This window comes from Fundulus heteroclitus, chromosome 22 (assembly GCF_011125445.2).
Source record: "Fundulus heteroclitus isolate FHET01 chromosome 22, MU-UCD_Fhet_4.1, whole genome shotgun sequence".
In the NCBI taxonomy this organism is placed as follows: Eukaryota; Metazoa; Chordata; class Actinopteri; order Cyprinodontiformes; family Fundulidae; genus Fundulus; species Fundulus heteroclitus.
Genome location: NC_046382.1, coordinates 41,948,021 through 41,967,936, shown reverse-complemented (window position 1 = coordinate 41,967,936; position 19,916 = coordinate 41,948,021). Strand labels below are relative to the sequence as shown.

The 19,916-nt window shown below is 38.9% G+C and overlaps 1 protein-coding gene across 1 annotated transcript; it reads right to left on the bottom strand.

Moving 5' to 3' along the window:
• Positions 1 to 220: 220 nt before the first annotated feature.
• LOC118557136 lies at positions 221 to 11,828 on the bottom strand. The gene is made up of 3 exons (XM_036126407.1): positions 11,538 to 11,828; positions 542 to 691; positions 221 to 470 (listed from the first exon to the last, which is right to left on the bottom strand). The coding sequence occupies exons 1-3, from the start codon at positions 11,826 to 11,828 to the stop codon at positions 261 to 263; spliced, it is 651 nt and encodes a 216-aa protein (XP_035982300.1). The 3' UTR covers positions 221 to 260.
• Between the last annotated feature and the right edge of the window lie 8,088 nt (positions 11,829 to 19,916).

Sequence of the window (19,916 nt, the reverse complement as noted above, 5' to 3'; positions counted from 1 at the left end):
GTCGGGCCCACATGCAGAAACACACTCGGTTACACAGGTAGAAGTTAAAGGGTTTTATTGACTCAGATGGGTCACAAGACGGCAGAACTAATCTGCGGAAGGAGGAGACGGCTCGGACGGGGCTCGGGACCAGGGAACCGGATCGATCTAGGAGCAAGGTGAGTGATTAGTACTAGTAAGGGTTCAGAGAGGAGACTAGTGAGCGTAAGCTTACCACGAGGTGCGAGAGAACACGGCCAGGGAGGATGGTGTGTGTGGACTCAGCTCTGTTGTTGATGGCAGATGTCCGGGTTGCTGGTGAGCGGGGCGAGGAGGTCCGAGCAGCACCGTGGGTACCGAGATCCAGAACAGCGAGAGGAACCGGAGGATGTTGGAGGGAGTCTTGGATCCAGAGGTGAGGTTATCGACTCGGAAGGAGGACGGAGGAACTGGAGAGTCACGAAGGGAACCTCGGAGCTCAAGAAGGTAACCTTAGGAAACACAAAGGCAAAGTTAGCGTTGTGGGGAAAATCTGGCGAGAGGTCGTGGCTGCTAGGCATACCGCAACGAAAACACTCTGGCGTCCTCTCGCTGTTCGAGCGCTGTTCTTGTAGGCCACTTTGGTGCTGCTGGATGAGTCGCAGGTGTGCGTCTCCGCCCACCAGTCAACCACGAACACCTGTGGAGGAAAGATGGCAGGACTGGCAGAGAGCTGCACAGCCCTGCTAACTGAGTCCTGACAATTATTACTTCAGTTTTGTTATTATTCAATTGAAGAAAGTTTAGGCAAATCCAGGCATTGATTTCTTCTAGGCATTTCCTCAGTGGTGACATGGTGATGTAAAGCTGTGTCGTCTGCATAGTTATGGTAGTTATGATAATTAAGGAATTTCTTATCTTACCTTACTGTATAGTTTTATCTTTTTCTAAAAATAAAGTTATTCAGTTGTGGTCTTTATGAATTCATGTCCTTTAACTAGTTTAGATTATTAGCTAAGCATCAATACAACATATAACATGGATCATATCATATAAATATGATATTGTGCGTACTCCATTTCATCCCAAATAAAAGCCATTCTAGTCAATGTGGTCCCACAGACTCTGTGGTGCTGTGGCATGACGGAGAACACACCTCCATTGTCCTTCAGAAATGGGCAACAAGTCTATTTTTGAGGGATGATAAAGAAAAAAGTGGTTTCTAAAAACTAGATGAGCCAGACAGGAAGTCAGACACAGGAAGTATAAAGCGGATCCGATATATTTAAAAATAAAGGGGGAGGAAGGTGGTGCTTTCTGAGCACATCCTATATATATATATACAGTTTGGATTGCTGCTCAGCACATTTTCCAATGGAGGGTATACAGCATTTAATTTGTGTGAAGCCATCTTGAGTCAGACCAGTAGTCAGCGTGGGAGCATTGTATGCTGAATGGTATCTCTTCCTCAAGCAGTTAATTTTGCTTTTTAGAAAAAAAGCATACTAACCCTTTATTCTCCTTGTGCACCTCATTCTAGAACCTTGGCTTTTATATCTCCTAGTCCAACCTGTCCCTCTCCAACAGATCTCTGATCCTTACTCCACTACAGACATCAACATTGCTTCATCACAATATGCTTCTCCAACCCAATTCTAAGATCACCACTCACCAGTTTTCATCCTCCACAGCATCTCCCAAGGTTCCCCCCTGCAACCAGTCAATAAAGCTACTTCCTTCGCATTTTGTGTCCTTGTGGATTTATCTGACCTTTGTGCTCTAAACTCTGAGTTAACAGTGTAAGACGATAATAAAAGCAAATTTTCCAGTTATGCATTTTTTTGGTGTTTTTCTGTCAAGTGTCTTCGGCCTATTTAAGTTAGGTTGACACAAAAATAGTAAAAAAAAAAAAATTGCTAAAATAGATGATTGTGAACATTAAGCAAAACAATGTCTTAATGCTTTTAATTCCTTCTGGCAACCCAAAATGTCCATAATATCTCCAGCACCCAGCAAAACAATGTGAACAAACAGGAAAAATAAGAGGACCATTCTCAAACAAATGCATTGGCAAATAATTTCACTCTTTTTTCTCTGTCCTTCATGGCATGCTGCAGGATAGTAAAAGTGAAATACACAATTATTTACACAGAAAATGTACATTCAGGTTATCATAAAGAAAGCATGGTTACTGCTCAACTGCACACCTGCCTGTCATTTCAGAATTGAGACTTTGAAGGATACTGAGAAAAACAAGGTTAAGACAGAGAGAAAGAAAAAAGCCAAGAAATGGAAAATGTAGCTTGTTTGTGTTTTGGCTTATGTCGCTCAGTTCACTCACTTCAAATGTGTCAATATACGGAATATGCCTCGGCTGAGACAGGCAAAGGCTTTTTTTACTGGAAGGAAGGGAAAAAAAAGTATGTAGCACTTAGAAATATGGACTGTTCTGTTCACTGTAGAGTTGTTTCTGTGGCTGTGTTGATAAACTGATACATCATTTTATCTTTAAGACTTTTTTCTCCTGGACCATCCCATCTAAAACAAGATAATGGAACTCAAAGTTTTACAAAGAGTAAGAAACTTTCAGGATGGCCAAACCTGAGAACCCCACAATGATCTCAGACAACGAGACTTCTTTAAAATTACAAAGTTCACTAAAATACCTTCAATATATTCACTGGTTCAAAATAGGGCCTATCAATAACATTTGGTTGAGGGTCTGTATTATGTCAAGCTTTTTTGAGCAGTTTAAACCAGTTTGCTTCATTTCATTTTCTGTCCACTTAAATAAATCACTCTTGTTTGGAAGAATATTGTGTAATGGTTCTAGGGTAAGGTTTTCTTTTCTGCTTCAGTTTCAGATCCAATATAAAGGATCTGGGGGCAACACTCACTTACAGCACATTGGCCCAAAGATGTGCTAAAATTATTGTACCCCTATGTTACATGTTTTGATTATGATTGAGTTTTTTCTGCTTGCGTTCCAGTGATTGCTGGTTCTACAATGCAGCTTAAGCGAAACTGAAGAAACTCTATTGCCTACCTCCATCAATCAGGGACTCATCCGCCTCCGACACAAGCCAATCAGCTTTGAACTGCTCCTCCTCGAAGCCAATCAGCATCCTGGGTTCATCTTAAAAAGAACTCCACATCCTTGTCTCGGCCTTCTCCTCAGCGAGCAAGCGGTGGCTGCGCCGTGTCCGGTTTGGACTCTGTTGACCGGTTTCAACCCACCTCCATCCCCTTCTCCACCATCGTAGCAAGCTCCGCCTGGCTTTCCTACGGTCCTCCTTCAACCTCGTCCCTATCAGAGTGTAATTCCTCCTGGACTCTTATGGAATTCCCAGTCACTTCTTAAAACGGTCCGGCAGAAGACCGCCATGTTGAGCCTGGTTCTGCCAGAGGTTTCTTCCCAAAGGGGAGTTTTTCCTCTCCACAGTTGCTTCATGCTTGCTCATCATGGACAGTTCATGCAAACCTGTGTTTATCAAGTTGGACATCTATCTTAAACAGATCATCATATGGACTGAACAAACTTATTCTATCTCCACTCCACCACCAGTTTCAGACCTGGGGGGAAATATCCCTATTCTCATACGCCTGCTTATGCATATTGAAGTATAATTCAGCGTGAATTTTTCCTGCCGAGGTCTGAGCGCCAAACTCTTAAAATATTGTATCAATAAAATTCTTCTAATTGCCTTTTCTTTCTGTGTGAGTTTTTCAGATTGAATTACCCAGAGAACAATTTTGACTCACATCCTATAACAAACAGATTTTCAATACTGATCTGGACGATCACCTTTCTTTGGGAACTTCTCTTCCTGGACCACCATTTGGGGTGCAGTGTATTTCTTACTAGACCATCCACCCATCTCAGAACTTCATAGACCACAGGGCCTTACAAGGTCATCATGTGATTCCCACCAGACTCAGTAGCATTATCAGTCCTCTTTGGAATCTCAGCACATCCTCCTGCTAGTCATCACTAACTCCTCCTTGAAGTAACCATTCACCAAACTTAATTCAACCTTTAAAAGCATATGCTCTCCCTCTCTCCGAGAGCTCCAAAATGTTTAAGTCTAAAGATCATAGTTCTTACTGTCACAATTTGTCTGATGAACCCAAATTCAGCCACACACTGAGCTAGTTTTATTAGAGTTTTATTAAAGAGAGGATGAGTAATGGAGTGAAAAAAACAGAGTCTCGACTGAGCAGGAGGTTGTGGATGGGTGCTGGAGCTAGAGGACCGGAGAGGGTTCTTGGAGGGGCAGAGCTGGTGTGGGTCCAGAGGTGCAGCAGAGAGAGAGTTCTTGAAACACAGGGGTAGCAGGAAATCCAGCAACAACGCAGGGGCTTACTTGGAGCACAGGGGTAGCCGGTAGTGATGGGACATCTGAAGCCAGGCTTCGAGGCATGTACAAAGGGGGCGTGTCAGACGAAGCCCCGCTTCGGAGCTTGTGTCATATTGAGGAAAATCACAAGAAACGAGGCCTCGCATTACATCTGCCACGTCATTGCCTCATTTTGCATTATCTGCCGACGAACCTGAAACAGTGAAAAAAAAAGTCCTGTTCCCAAATTACAGAAATGTCTACATTTTTTGTTTGATCAGGAGATACATTAGAATCACACATCAAAAGCAGACTAAAAGCCATTGGAAGAGGCAAACTCTGTGTAACTTAATATTAAAAACCAGAACTAGAACTCCCAGTAAGAGATGATTTTAAAGAAATTCTGTTTTTCAGTAAGCAAGTTTTAAGCTCAAAGAGTCTGCCCCAACAATCACTCAATTACCAATACACTAAGTATAAGTAACACATATCTTCGTATAAGATAAGTAACACATATCTTCATTGTCAAATAAGTCCATGACAAAAGAAAACCCAATACAACCACTGATGGTAAAGGATTAGAATTGCTACAAATCATTTTAATAATTAAAATATGACAATTAAATATGATTTAATTGATTCTCCTCTTACTAAACATGAGTTTGATGAAAACTTTGTGACAATATTGCATTTACCAATTTTTGGAAGTATGATCCAACTAAGTGACAAGGCTGTTACAGTTTCACCAGCAGATGTCACTAGTGAGTGATGAATGAAGCATCGAGTAAATAACCTTTTTCCAAAGTTGGAAAGCTTCTTTGCTTCATGAGGCTTCATTTGCCCATCACTAGTAGCCAGTGATCCAGCAACAAAGCAGAGGCTTACTTGGAGCACAGAGGTAGCATGATATCTTGCCATTAAGCAGGGCGTGAACTTGGAGCACTGGGGTAGCAGGAGATCCAGCTGCTAGCAGAGAGCAACAGGCTGACAGACGTGGAGTGAGTGGAGACTGATGACAAACCAGCGGGGAAGAGAAGACTGAGGGAGGCTTTTGTAGGGAGGCTGGCAGGTGGAGTGAGTTCTGACTGATTAGTACCTAACAGGGGTGATTGATTGCTGAGGGAGTGGAGAGTGAGCTGAGTGAGAGGAGGAGGTACTGGAAAACAACAGGGAAAACAGCCAGGTCAAAACTAAACCATGACACTTACAACATAGCATTCTTTATTGTACAATAAAACATAAAACCTTTATCTGCTTTCCCAAACCTGGGAATGCAATTGTCAATTAAGGTGCAATTATGCAATGTACCCAAGACAACCTGTAGAGCAGGGATTCCCAAAGTGTGGTGCGCACCCCCCTGGGGGTGCACGAGCTGCCACTAGGGGGTGCGCGAGGCGAAAACTGTAATGGCATCTGACCGTGTTTAGTTTTTTTCCCCAGACACAATAAAGATGTGTAAATAAGCATTTCTTTTGTAAAGCTTAAAAAAACTAAATTAAATAAACAAATAAAAATGTATTGCAATGATCTGTATTAAACTTTATTGATAAATGCTGTTGCACACTTACTGTTCCTTTAAATCAGATCGCTTTGGGGTCATACCGCAAGAAATGTGTGGCTTCCGGTAAGAGAAGTTGTGATTCGGGGGACCGGTGGAGTGAAAGCTTTCCTGTCCTGTTCGTCCTAAAATAAAGTGTTAACAGCAAAACCTCGGTCTGGTGCTTGGGTGTCATAACGGAACGATACATTATTAACACGAAAATGTATTTATTTAGAAGAAATCTTCTTCTACGCTTCATTTTAAGATTAAAAATCCGCATTGTGCTGTATAGGCGCATATGGCTTGTGGTCTCTGCTTCAATCATTCTCGCAAATATGCTCAATAGGCTGAAATCAGGGAAACAGGTGAGACATCTAAGGTGAAAGTTAGTCATTAAAGAGGAGAGGAAGAGAGTGAGAGAGAAATTGAAGACAACAAAGGAGAGAATCGCAGCGGATCCGGGAGAAGAAACTGAGCCAGAATCAGAAAATGTCTTTCTCTCTCCTGACTTTACGTCAGCAGATGAAAAATTTAATTTGGGCCGAAAGTTTTATTTACGAGATTAAATTGAGTGACTCGGGGTACGTTTTTCGTACGTCGCTAACTCAGTTAGCTGGATTATAGAGATAAATAAACTAAAGGACTTAAGCTTACCACGAGGTGCAAATAACCCGACCGGGGAGGAAGGCAATGTGGACTCAGCTTAGATGTTGGCAGCAGGTGTCCGAGCAGCTGGAGAGCGGAGCGAGGGGGTCCGAGCAGCACCGGGGAATCCAGGGATCCAGAACAGCGGGAGGAACCAGGGGAACGTCGGAGACTTCTGTTTAAGCCACAATAAGACAGTCCACAAGCCACAATAGATTCTAAGACAGAGCAAAGACCAGCAGTGACAAGGACAATGACTGACTACGGAAATTAGTTTTAATTAATTCATATTCCATTATGAGATTTTTTTCATTTGACTGATATTTAGGCAAGGTCATTAGTCTAAAACAATATAAAAAGTCAAAGATTTATCTGTGTTGTGAAGAACTTAAAGTGCAGTTTTTACTACAATGCACCTCACTGTTTGTTCTGGTATTGAAAATATACCTTAATTAATGTTCCATTTGTTGCCATAATTTTATGCCATAATTACATAATTTAAGTGTAAGTTAAAGTATGCAAAAATTGTAACCCACACAAAAAAAGTTAAATAGATTTCTCTGAAGGTCTAGAAAAAAGACACATACTTGCATCATTTTAAGAAAGAAAAAAGAAACAAAACTTGTTTATCTACTGCAAAGCAAAGGAATGTGATATGAAGCAGAGAAGCTAGATAGAATAAACATCCTTTGTGTGTATGTTTTTGTGTGTTTAGTTTGCATTGCTGAAGGTGACTGTGACAGTTTTTGCTTCAGGGCATCATTTTCTTGATGCAGTCTCCCTGCTGTTATAGGCTAAAAGGGTTGATGTGTGTAGTTAGAATTGTGAAAACACAAACACACATCTATATTATAATTATTTCTCTAGTGTCTTTGATGTATGTGTTGAAAACATACAAATGTAAGGAATGTAAGGAATTTAGCTTTCTCTTGTATGATACACTGTTAAACAACTTTTAGAGTATTTCATTTAATTGACATATTCTCACTTTATTAGTCTTTACAGTGAATAAACTTCAGAATACTACTTCATTCCCACACCCAAGCATGGACATATTGCTCCAACAGAATTTAATACAACCATGTTGCCTCCCACTTTTAAATTTGACACTGTCGTAATTTGTCAAGATAATGGCTGTGACGCTGGTTGAAACGTTTTTCTGAAGCCATCATAGAGATTTTAACACTTGAACAAGTCAACCCAGACACATAGGAACATGTTTTTTCCCTATACACCCTAACTCCTAAAATGCATTGTTTTTAATTCACAAAAAGTGCAGAATAACATCCACATCCATCCTAGCGTGTGGTGATTTGTGTTTTCTACTCATCAGATTGAGTATTGTCCACATCTGTTGAGAAAGCTGTGTAATTATCAGGCTTTCTTCCTCCCGTCCTTCCAGCTCTCTATGCAGCTTTATACTTTTGTTGTCATTTCTTCTTCATTTTCCACACTCTCTCTTGGTATTTTTTAATCATTTCCACAACAATGATGGGGCCAGTTGATTAAAAATGGTGTCATGGGAGTCGTTGCTTGCCTAATAGCTTACACAAGCAAACACTACACAGTAGACACAAATATTTCACAACACACACAAGAAACATACATTCAATACTCCTTGGTTACAAAATGAACAATGCCATATACAAACATTTCCTGATCAATAGCGGTTCTTTATGTGTGTTTAGTGCTCTTTAATATAGCACACACTAACACAGAGCCCCTCGGTTGTTTCATAAACCTTTTATAACAATCTGGAAATAGAATCTTCAACAAAGTGGAAGTCATTTTTCTGGGTTACAATGTAACCATATGATATAGCGATGCAATAATATACATAAACCCCAGCGGGTTGCAGGTTTGATCCCCCTCTCCGACCGTCTCAGTGTTTGTGTCCTTGGGCAAGACACTTCAGCCGCATTGCCTGCTGGCGTTGGTCAGAGGGCCTGGTGTCTGTGTGACAGTCTCACCTTGGGATCGCCGGACTTGATAAGGGCTATACAAGTAATTCACTGTCTGATGCGTTACTTTAAAGCATTAAAGCACCACATGCAAGTGGTTTCCATTTCATAACATTCTGCTTAAAACATGTTTGTTCTGTATAGTGTGGCTTCTTTCATAACTTTAGACTGCAACTTAATCTTTCTTGTTTATTAAAGAATGTTAATGTCAGATTCATGAGCATTTTTAATGCATAAATTATTTTTTCCCAATGAGAAGAAACTCAACCACTGTGATGAATTAGAATTAAACAATCTGGAAAAAAAATTATTTTCAAATGCTACCAAATTAACAGAAGGCAGTACTATTACACTGGATAATTAAATCAATTAATATTTAATAGATTATTAAGACAGAGATGTAAATCTAAATCTATTTGCATTTTAAAAATAAAAATATATGACAGTTGAAGATACTTTATTAAAAACCTGTGCTCACACTTTCCTTATTTCTACCCGAACTCCATACCTACACTTTGTCATTTTGCCTCCTCCTACTTCCATTTAATGCCTAAAAACAAATAATTTTGTATCCATGATATGAATTGCATATCCAGTTATTACTTTTGATTATTAGTTTTTCTGAAGTTAAGTGTTTTTGTGAATTACAGCAATAAAGTCTAACAAATTGCTTACTTCTGATGTATAATGAACTTATTTTTTTCCCTACAACCTTCATACTACATCTATCTTTATTCACTTCGGATCTGATACCATATGAGCTGATGACTTTTTATTTCATTAAGCATTACAGCTCATATGGTATCAGATCCAAAGTGAGTAAAAATAGATTACCTTCTACAGGTTTGACCTAGAAGCAAGAAACGCAGAGACAACAGTGTAATGTTAAAAACGTTTATTGAAGGTAGGGAAGAAGGGAGATGTGGAACTGGCAGGTAATGAGGCATGTAGCCGATGCTGCTGTTGGATGGGAGTAGATGATTGGTTTGAGACTCGTTGGTTCTTCTGCAACAGAGGGTAGACAGGCCTGATGGTGGATGAAGCCTGGAACGCCAGCAGAGTCGGAGGAGCAGCAGCCAACTGGAGTGCCAGGAAGGCTCTTGGGACTGATTAATTTTAGGTTCTAGGCATAGCCAGACAGGAACAAGGAGAAACCTGAGAGAGGAACAGAGAATTAGTCGAAGGAAGACTTGGAAAAATTACAAGACTAGGAGCAAGGATCTGGTCAGGTACCGTTCAGGTGAGCTAAAGCTCTGATCCGTCCGTCTCTAGCTGCCTTAAGTACCCTTCCTAATTGCCATGGATGGAAAACACGTGTGGCTGGCATCCACCTGTTGCACTGTTCTGGATAAAGATAAGGAAAACACTGCACCTCTACTGCACAGAACCGCATACCTCAAACTAGTTGGTTTTGCATAACTCATTTAATTTATTCATATGATGTAGTTTTTTTGTTTAAAGAAGTTGCCTTTATTGTAATGCTTAAATAGGATTAAGCAGGTAGACAAAACAGATGTCTGCATTATGTAGCTTGTCTGACTCCTATAAAAGCATTAATGCATGTATTATCTAATTCTAGGATTGCTCATAAATTACCATGTAGAACAACCTATCTAATGAATAGGATTAGGGTTTTATATATAAAGAAGACTAATTGATGTAGAATGCTGACTGACTGAAAAACATGACACTGGCTCTGTTTGCATCAAAACAAAATTAATGTTTCAATTACAAAAAGTATAAATACTGATTACAGGGCATATATATGTGTGTGTGTGTCCTCAGTTTCCAAAACAATTTTGAACTGCTAAGGACCACAAGGGGCTGGAGAATATCACATCAGTGTAAACGATTAATATCCAAAGTACTTGTCAAGTTAAACCAGGAAGTTGTAAATTTGACAGTTTCCAATGTCCACCCACCTGGAGTGCTTTTAACATAATATCAAACGCTCCTTGGCTATATAATTTACATGATTCATATTTTGTGCAGTAAAACCAAGGGAGGTGGTATGTTCGTTTAACAGTATGTCTCAAATGTTTGAGATTATGGACATGGCTGTATGCATTGCTTGCAATATGCAATGTATTATTTGTTGATTTAAATTACAATTACAGTTTTAAAAGCTGGTTGAAAATGCAAAACATTCAAGGCAATTAATTGTAATTTCTGTTAACTCATGTGCATTTTAATCTTTGTAGATTATCAACCTACTGACATGATAGTGAGCTTTGGCTGAAACAAAAGAAAAGACAAATAAAGAAACTGGAACTGAGTTGAGCTGTCCCTCAACTAATTGAATAGAAATGCGATGCCTGCAGAATTATGTGTAGCATGACAAAAGTGTGCTTGATCTCCCCATTGGTTTTTCCAAAACTTATAGTCTAAGTTGCAGGAGTGCGTTTCTTGTAAGAGGATAACGTTAGCACTTGTTTTTCTAAGAAAAAGGAACATCACTTTTCTCTTTGTATGGTTTCCTAATCCACAAACATTAAGTGAGACTATCTTCAATGTGTTAAAATTAAAAAGATCCATTTCCAGTAAATAAAAAAAATTAAAAAATTAAAGATATAACAGCACAATGTCTGAAGAACAAAAAAAATATAATGTAAGCCCTGAAAATGGGCTTGGTAGTGCAAAGGCTTCAAAGTCTGAACTGTGAAGTATAGGCACCAGTAATCAGTTTAAGTATTTTAAGCAAGTAATACTGAAATTCATTGCATAATATGTGTTTCTAACAGTTAACAATTAAAGAAGATTTCAACAAACATTTTTAACTTTTTCTTTATTTTTTTCCCTCCCTCTCCTGGCCTCCTCCCTAATAGAAAAAAACCCACGGGTGTCACGCTAGACATCTTTCACAGAGTCAGCAGTGATTCCTTTTCCCTCGATGATCACATCTGGACCACGCCATGCTGTCTTCTTTCCATCTTTGCAGGCTTTTTCAACAAGTGGCCAAAGTTTATTGCATTAAAGTATTTCACCATAGTTCAGGTCCTCCGTAAGTCGAAGCTTTTTCTCTTTCATCACAGCGGCGGTCATCGAGGATTTTCATATTCTCTGCCTGAAGGTGCGCATGGTGAATTGGATTATCACAGGACGGGGGCTCCTGTCCTCTCTGGGACGTCCAACTCTGTGAATCGTGTCGACGAGAAAGCCCAGCTTGCTCTTTTCATCTGGAGCCATCTGCCCAAAAATCTGGAAGACCTGATTCCTTAGATCTTCCACGGATTCATTGGTGGATTCCGGTAGGTTGAAATGTTTTAGATTCCAGCGTCGGCCGTAACGCTCTGCTTCTTCAATCTTTTCATCTTGTTGACTGAGCCGGTGGTTCACCATTTGCAACTTGTCATGATTTGTCTTGGTTATGTGTTTGATACCTTCCATGTTTTCTTTGATAGCTACAATCTCTTCAGCGTTATGGCTGATTTTTTTGCTCGAGAGATATGAACCTGCTCGCTAACTGTTGAATAGCTCTCAGTATGTCTGCATTGGAAACCTCATCGCTTTCTTTCGAGCATGCTTTCTTTGAGACAGGACTTGAGAGAGGAGTCTCAGGTAAAGAGGAGCATAAGCTGAGCGGAGAATCATCATTCCAGTCCATCAAAATGTTCCCCTTTTTTCTTGTTAGCATTAGTCTTTGGCTAGTTAGCCTGGGGTAAGAGGAGGTAGAAAAAGAAAAAGCTTCCTAGAATCAATTGCGGACTAGACATTAGTTTTCTTATTGTCTTTTCATTGACATACCAGTTCTTGAAAGTGATGTTCCGTTAAGTTTACTGTAGTTTATAGGTAAGTGCTGCCCAAAACTCGGAGGAGCTCACAGCGAAGCGTGTGTGCTGGCTGCCATCTTGGCCCGCCCCCCTTCAAACTGGATATCTTTTTTGCCATTGAGAGTACATTGTATCACCACCAGAGTCCTCTGATGCTTCAAATGGTGTGAAACAAGGCTGTGTCCTTACACATCCTGTTTAGAATCTTTTTTTTCTGTCTAGCTGAAGTATGTGCCAGTTCAAGTTCAAGTGAGCACAGTTCTGATAAGAAAAGAGATAGTTCTCTTCAGTTTCCTGATTTATGATAAACTTAAGCCAGACTCTGCAAAAATATATTAATAAACTAGCAGAAGATATGAGTCCCTTCATGGTATAGAGGGCTAAGTCTGTGTCTGGCCTCACATTACTAGCAGAAGATAAAGTGAAGACACCCCAAGTAGGCAGAACCGAGGTGTTCAGGAAAAGGTCGCTTTCTTTTCCACCTTTCAGGCTGTGAAGTGAATTAGTTGGTCAGCGGGAGGTCCCCTCTATTGGAACCTATTATTTATAGGGATATCTAAACCGAAGGTGAACTGTGAGAAAGACACAGAGACACAGAAAAAAGACTTAATATTCTGGCAAAGTGTCTATTTAAGTTGTTGGTTCTTCTCAGCAGCGTTTCAGCACTGACCAAAATTCTCGAGTGGGATAACAGCAGGTAAAATAACATACCAAATGATAAGAAAGGAAGATTTTAAAAAAGATTTCCTTAAGACAGATCGAATACTAAGTGAAACTGATTAAGAGTCTTTAAAGTGAGTTGTTGAAAGACACATTTTTCATCTACAGAAAAAGGACAAAAAAACTAAATATGAGCTGATCCACAGTTTTTACAGTAATAAGTCACTATCACAGATTGGTTTTATTTTGATCAAAAATATAGGAAGCATTTTTTCTACACAAAAGTGTTCATAATGCTTTCCATAGCTGAATAAACGTCTTTGTGCTGCAAGAAGAAAATTAGTCAAGTGAATCATTCTTTATTGGAACTAGATTAATGTGATTTCTTCGACAAATGCTTGCATCATCAATGTAAGGTATTGCAATTTTCCTTTTAGATTAGGATTGTTTTTTATCTTTTCTGTGTCCTATCCATCACCTCTTCCAAAGACGTAGTACATATAAGCACTCTGGAAGTTTTTCAGCTTATAGTCGGCCCTCAAACAGTACCGTATGCATTCAAGGCCTATGGCATGTTTTTTCAGTCAAAGTAGTCAGTAAATATACAAGAAATAAAAGGAGGGTATTAAATCACAGTATAATTGGTTAAAATCATAATAAATCATATTCTTTATGCTTTAAGTTGGCTGTAATAAAGATGAAGATGAATTGACTAGGAGTGTAATGACACAGTAGCTTGCCAAAGTATTTACCCCCATAGTATTTTTCATGTTTTGTTGCCTGCCTCACAACCTGGAATTAAAATGGATTGTTGGGGAGTTTGCCCCCTTTTCATTTACAGATCGTGCCTAAAACTTTGAAATTGTATTATAACTTTATTGTGAAGCAGACAGCAAATAGGAATATATAGCTGTAGTGTACATATTTATTCACTCCCTTAAAGTCTGTGCTTTGTAGAACCACCTTTTACAGCAATTCCAGCTGTGAGTGACTTAGATCATTATCAATGAGCTTGCCACATCTGGCCACTCAGATTTTTACCCATTCCTTAAGTCAAAACTGCTGCAGCTCCTTCATACTAAATGGTTTTCTCTTGTGAACATCAACCATTAACTCTAACCACTGATTCTCAATTGGATTGAGGTCTGGACTTTGATTAGGCCATTCCAACGAGTTTAAATGTTTCCCTTTAAACAACTCTAGTGTTGCTTTAGCAGCATGCTTCGGGTAATTTTCCTGCTGGAAGGTGAACCTCAGTTTCAGTCTCAAATCACGGGCAGACTGATACAGGTTTTGCTAGAGAACATCCATGTATTTAGCACCATCCATCTTTCCCTAGAATCTGACCAGTGTCCCAGTCCCTGCTGCTAAAAAACATCCCCACAGCATGACGCCTTCAACACATTTTTCAATGTGGGCATGGTGTTCTTGGGATAGGGATTTATGCAGCAGGGGGATTTATGCTGCTGCTAGAGAACCAGTCTTCGCCCAATGGCCAGCCTTCTTTGTTGAGTCTCCTCAGGTGGTTTCTACACCACACCAAGCTGCATCCACAAACCCTTTCTCACCAGATATCTCATGTAACCCATCCATGGTCTTCCGCTGCAGCGCTCTTGTCCTCAGCCATCACCTACCTGACACTCTCCACTCCTCCTTGTGCGAGACATGAACCTCTATCTGCCTTCGTCACACTGGAACACAACTCGTAACTCAACATCAATAAAATTTCATCAGGTTACCACCAGGATACAGACTTTGCTCCCCAAGTCCTCCCCCAATGAAAGCTGAGTAAGCCTCTTTCTTACTAGATACTAGATCCAGATTAATCTCTCTGTACTGGCTTAATCTGCTCCTCTCCTTTCCCTAGAGGCCATCAAAGCATGTTACAGAAACCTTCCTGTTGCATCTATTTCATTTTCCCTGGCTGTAATAAATTATTTTAAGTTAAATCCGAGTCTGATGTTGCATGTGGGTCGGAATGGTACCTTGAATCATGACATTAGCTAACAGTTAGCCAGTCCCAGTAATCAAATAGATCATTCATAAATGACTGAATCTTATCTTTGAGTCTGTGATTGTTTCTTCTTTGTACTGACTACCCTAAATGCTGTGTCTCTACCACTCTTAAACAATTTCAGAGTGGTAGAGAAGTTATATAACCAATTGTTTTCAGCCAGTCCGGCAAGAAGTCTTTCCTTATTTTGTAGATTAGCTCAAGAACTACTTCCTTCTGTACTTTACGTGAAGAGTCTCAGTGGGCATGTGCTAGGGTGAGAATCTCTCTGTATTATGACCTTGAATGAAAACACAATAGTTTCATAATATTATTGAAAATATCTAAACAAAAATATGAAATAGGAAGAAAATGTATAATACAATATATTTCCTTGTATTTAAAATAGAAAAACAAACACTATAAGGTTAAAATAAATAATACATTCATTATTAGAGTTCTAATATTGTCTGAGATGTATTGTAATCTAGATTTTAATAAATAAGAATGCACTGAAACTGAAACAGTAACACAGATGAGTTGAGAGTCACTCTGTTTAAAATGAGAAACAGATGTTTTGCTAATGACGATGATTTTTGTATCTTTTTCTATGGCCAAATATTTCTTAGAAAAATCAAGGATTGAGTTTTTCTGTCAAAAATACTAAATAAATTTGGCCTGTGTCGACCTAAACATAAGTTGTTTTAAAATATTTTTGTAGCCCTGGCTAAAAAAACACCATGCACCAAAAACCTTTGGATTTTTACAAGATGATCACAGGTTGATATTCTTTATATCAAAAATACAAGTGAGAGCCTTGTATCATTGTTTTCTCGTTGTTTGTTTTCAACGTGTAATCTGAGTGATTATATACTTTGCGGGAGTTATTATTTTTGTTCATAATGTGGGAAAAAAAGAAGTAAAAAGACAAAGCATTTCTGAACACGACATGTGTATTTGCATATGTGTAATCTTGCTTGTTTGACTGAATTTTTATTGGTATTAAAACTATAGACTGAATTACGGAGCCCTCTAGGGGACATGGGGATTTTTTTTTTTTTTTTTTGCGTTACCTCACAATACTTTTGCGTTCCCTTGCAAAATTGAAGCATGCCTGCCACTGGTCTGTTATTGCTGTGCTGTGTAGATACACCTTTGATCTTGCGCTAAAGACAAAGCTTTGCTGTTTCAAAACTCACGTTGGCTCTCACGGTTTATTGTTGTGTGTGAATGACAAGAGACCACAACAAATAAATCAGCATACCTCGGATAAAATCTTTGGATTTAATGTTGTTCATAACACCCGTAATTTTGTAAATGAATCTGCCAAATAACCCCGTTGTTTTCCCCCACAAGAGGTATATTAAAACATTTTGATATCATTAATATAAGAACAAGTAACTGCGTTGGTCAAATTTAAATCCATTTCCCTCTTCGAAATTCAGTTGTACAGAGCAAGGCGCGCTCCCGCGACAGGGGATGCATATCTCGGCAGGAATGCACTTTCCTGCGGAGGGACAGTCGAGGTTTTCATGCGCTGCCGGAGCTTGCACCTGTTGGGTGAGCGGGTCTGTTCGTGTGGTTTCTGAACTGGGAGAAGAGGATTTTTGTGTGTTGCACCGCACCCTAATTTCAACAGGCCTGCAATGAAAAGTTAAACCGGTACCGAACTGTGTGTATGTGTGAGTGTGGGCCCACGTGTAATGTGTAATTTTTTCGTAAAAGAATGAAGTACTGTTAGTGCCAAAAAAGTTGGATTCCAGTTTTGGGAAAAAGTATTGAACTAGTTGTTAAAAAAAGAGGAAAAAAGAATTGTTGATAAAGCAAAGTTTGAGTTTTCATTAAACGGAACTGTTTTCTGTAGCAGGTTGTCTGGAATTATTTAACTTATTTCCCTTATAAGTCGGGTGAATGGTGATCACAGGAATAAGTTTTGATTTAAATTAGGTAGACATGAAGGGTATCTACCAAAAAATAAAGAACCCCAAAAAAAGGCACCCCACCAGTTTATTTACGTTCGGGTCCCAATAATTCCATGACAGGGCTGTGCGGTGCTACATTTTTATTTCCTTAACAAATGTAAGCAATCTTAGAAGACTGAAGCAAAAAATATGCAAAAACCCCACCACCTATTAATTTAGTAGAAAGTTTAAAAAAAATTATTATTGCACTAAATGTTAGTACTTCTGTTTCTTCTGCTCCTTACAGAATAACTCAACTACTATTAGCTGGTTAGTTAGTGAGACTGTTGACACAGTCGGCTTGCTTGCAGTTTGCTGCTCAGCAAACATGCCGCTCTGACCTCCATAGTGTGCTAGCTGCACTAAAAGCAATGCTTTAAAGACACTTTCCTTGCTATAATTTTTAAAGAAGAGAAGTGAATGAGAGTGACTTTATACAGAGAAAAGTTTATTTTTACACTGGAGCTTTCTCTTGCTTCATATTAAAAGGATTTTTGACTGTAGGCCACTGCAATTTTCCTTCCCCAAACAGACATCAACTGGATGTTTGCTTCACTTACACCGATTTATGAAATGTTCAATAGCCTAAGCACTGATGATTCTTACCACATTTGCTATTAGGCATCCAGAATAGGTTTAGTTGATCAATTAAATTATCTTTAAAAATACCCAATCTTACTGGCTTTTAATACTTACAATGTCTTATGTGGCATATGTCACCATAGTTACGCTAACTGTTTAAGTCAAGAACTGATGGCCCCGACATTTTCTGATAGAGAGCAGAATTCATTTGTCCATCAATAACGGCAAGTTGTCCTGATGTTCAAGCAGCAAAAAAGAAAAAAAAAAACATACCACTGCCATTTGATTGTAGTTATGTTATTTTGCTGAAATTTTGTGGTTACTCTACACTACATGTAACAGGAAGCATATCTTCCGAAAATGTGAAAGTTTGTCCACAGGATATTTCACCAAATGTAACGAGGATCATCAAGAAGTTTTTAGTTTTATTGTGTAATGTGCCTTTGATTTTTTTCATTTTATTTTTTTGATGTTTTGGGCATGGAACTCTCGTATGGATGCAAATCTGCCCGTTATCTTATGGTTGTATCACAAACAATGACCTCAACTGCAGCAAGTGAGCCCTAGACTCCCTTAGACGCTGCTGTGTGTTCCTTTGTGACCTCTTAATAAATTGGGAATGCCCTCTTGGAGTAATTTTCATTGGTAAGCCACTCCATGTAAGTCTCATCCCTATTTTTTCACCGTTTGTTCATATTTCCCACTGGAGTCCCAAAGCTCTAGAAATCACATGTAACCCTTTCTATACAAACAGATAACAAACAATTTTTCATCTTTCCCTGAGTTTCTTCATATCAGAGGCACAGTAAGTTGCACTTTGAGATCTTTTAGCCTACTTCATGTTGTCAGACGGGTTCTAATTAAGTTGTTCCCCAATTCTACAGGTTAAGCAGTAATCTGTTCTATCTATGAACAGTGAAAATAAACAATGTTTTACTGACAGTTATTTCTGATTCAACAAAGGTGCTTTGTCAAAAAGTGCCATGTTGGTTTGGGAAAACATGATTGCATTAAAAAATGTAATCATGATTTGAAAACGGCAACATTCCGTTTGACTTTGCCTGATATTAAGAGTTTTTTGATTATCTGAAAGGTGAAGATGACAAAAAAGAAGAAATCAGCACAATACTATATTTCTGTGGCTTCACTTGAATTAGATGCAATTGAGTTGACAGCACTGCATTTATATTTTATGTTTTATATATGATTGAATCTTTTTCAGTATGATCCATTGACACATTGGTTATTCCATGTATAGAGCAGCCATAGTCAGCAGTGACCAAAGAAGCAGTTGGATTGAATTCTCTAACACTGCTTTTTTTTTCTTAATGAGAAGAGTGACACTTTAGTTTTCTATATTGAACAGCATCTTTTTGGTACTGATATTTTCCTTGACAATAAAAAAAAAACTTGGAAACATAACGGCCACTACTGTTGGACTGTGACAAACACAGACAGAATTTTGCCAGCGTGAATTTCAACCACTTATTTTTCTCTGTGACTGAGATGTTTGTTCTTTAACAATAAATGGTTGGCACTGGATTCTTGTGTGTATGCATTTTAAACTAAATGCCATAGAAAATAGCTGGCTTAATTACTAATCTGCAGTGGGTATGCAGTGAGCTGAAAATATTACTCAAGTCAAAGTTGGACAATCATGTACAAAATAACACCACCTAAGAAGTGCTTATTCATTAAAACACTGGCACAGTTGCACACAAATGTTCTTATTTCTCTTCAACTAGCAGAGCAGCAGAAAATAAAGAGAAGGAGCAGACAGAATTTCGGCTGAGATGGTATGTGTAAAAACAGAGGAATATTATGAAACAACAGGAAGAGTTAATGATTCATGCATGATCAATCACAGTGTCTCCTGTTCTAGTTTGCCTAACAGATTTCCTGGAGACAGAAATGTCCCTTGTGCATTGACTGCCAATCATATTTCAAACTTTACTAAGAGTCAAAGTTCAGCAAAAACTTTTCAATGTTTTTGTCAGAAATATTTTTAGCAGAACAGTGTGTTGAAAGCAGATGTTTTCCTTGTAGAATATTTAGAAGCAGCACAAATTTGACTGCAACCAACTCAAAGTTGCTTTAGCTTTTCTATCTAAAGTTCATTGTTATTATTATTATTATTATTATTATTACCCTGAAATGTAATACATTGCACTGGATTGTAACATTAATACATGTAAAGATGTGGATTTATGGCCTCTTTAGAAATAAACATTTCTTTCTACATAATATCCATCCATCTATTATCCATATCTGATTATCCATGCAGGGTCACGTGGCTATCTCCAGCGGTCAATGGGTGAGAGTCAGGGGACCCCCTGGACATGTCGGCAGTCTATCACAGGGCAACACAGAGACATACAGGACAAACAATCATGAACACATATACACCTAAGGTAAGGTGGTTTAGAGTAACCAATGAACGTAACAGGCTTTATTTTTTGGACTGTGGGAGGAAGTCGGGGTGCCTGGAGAGAACCTACACATGCACAGG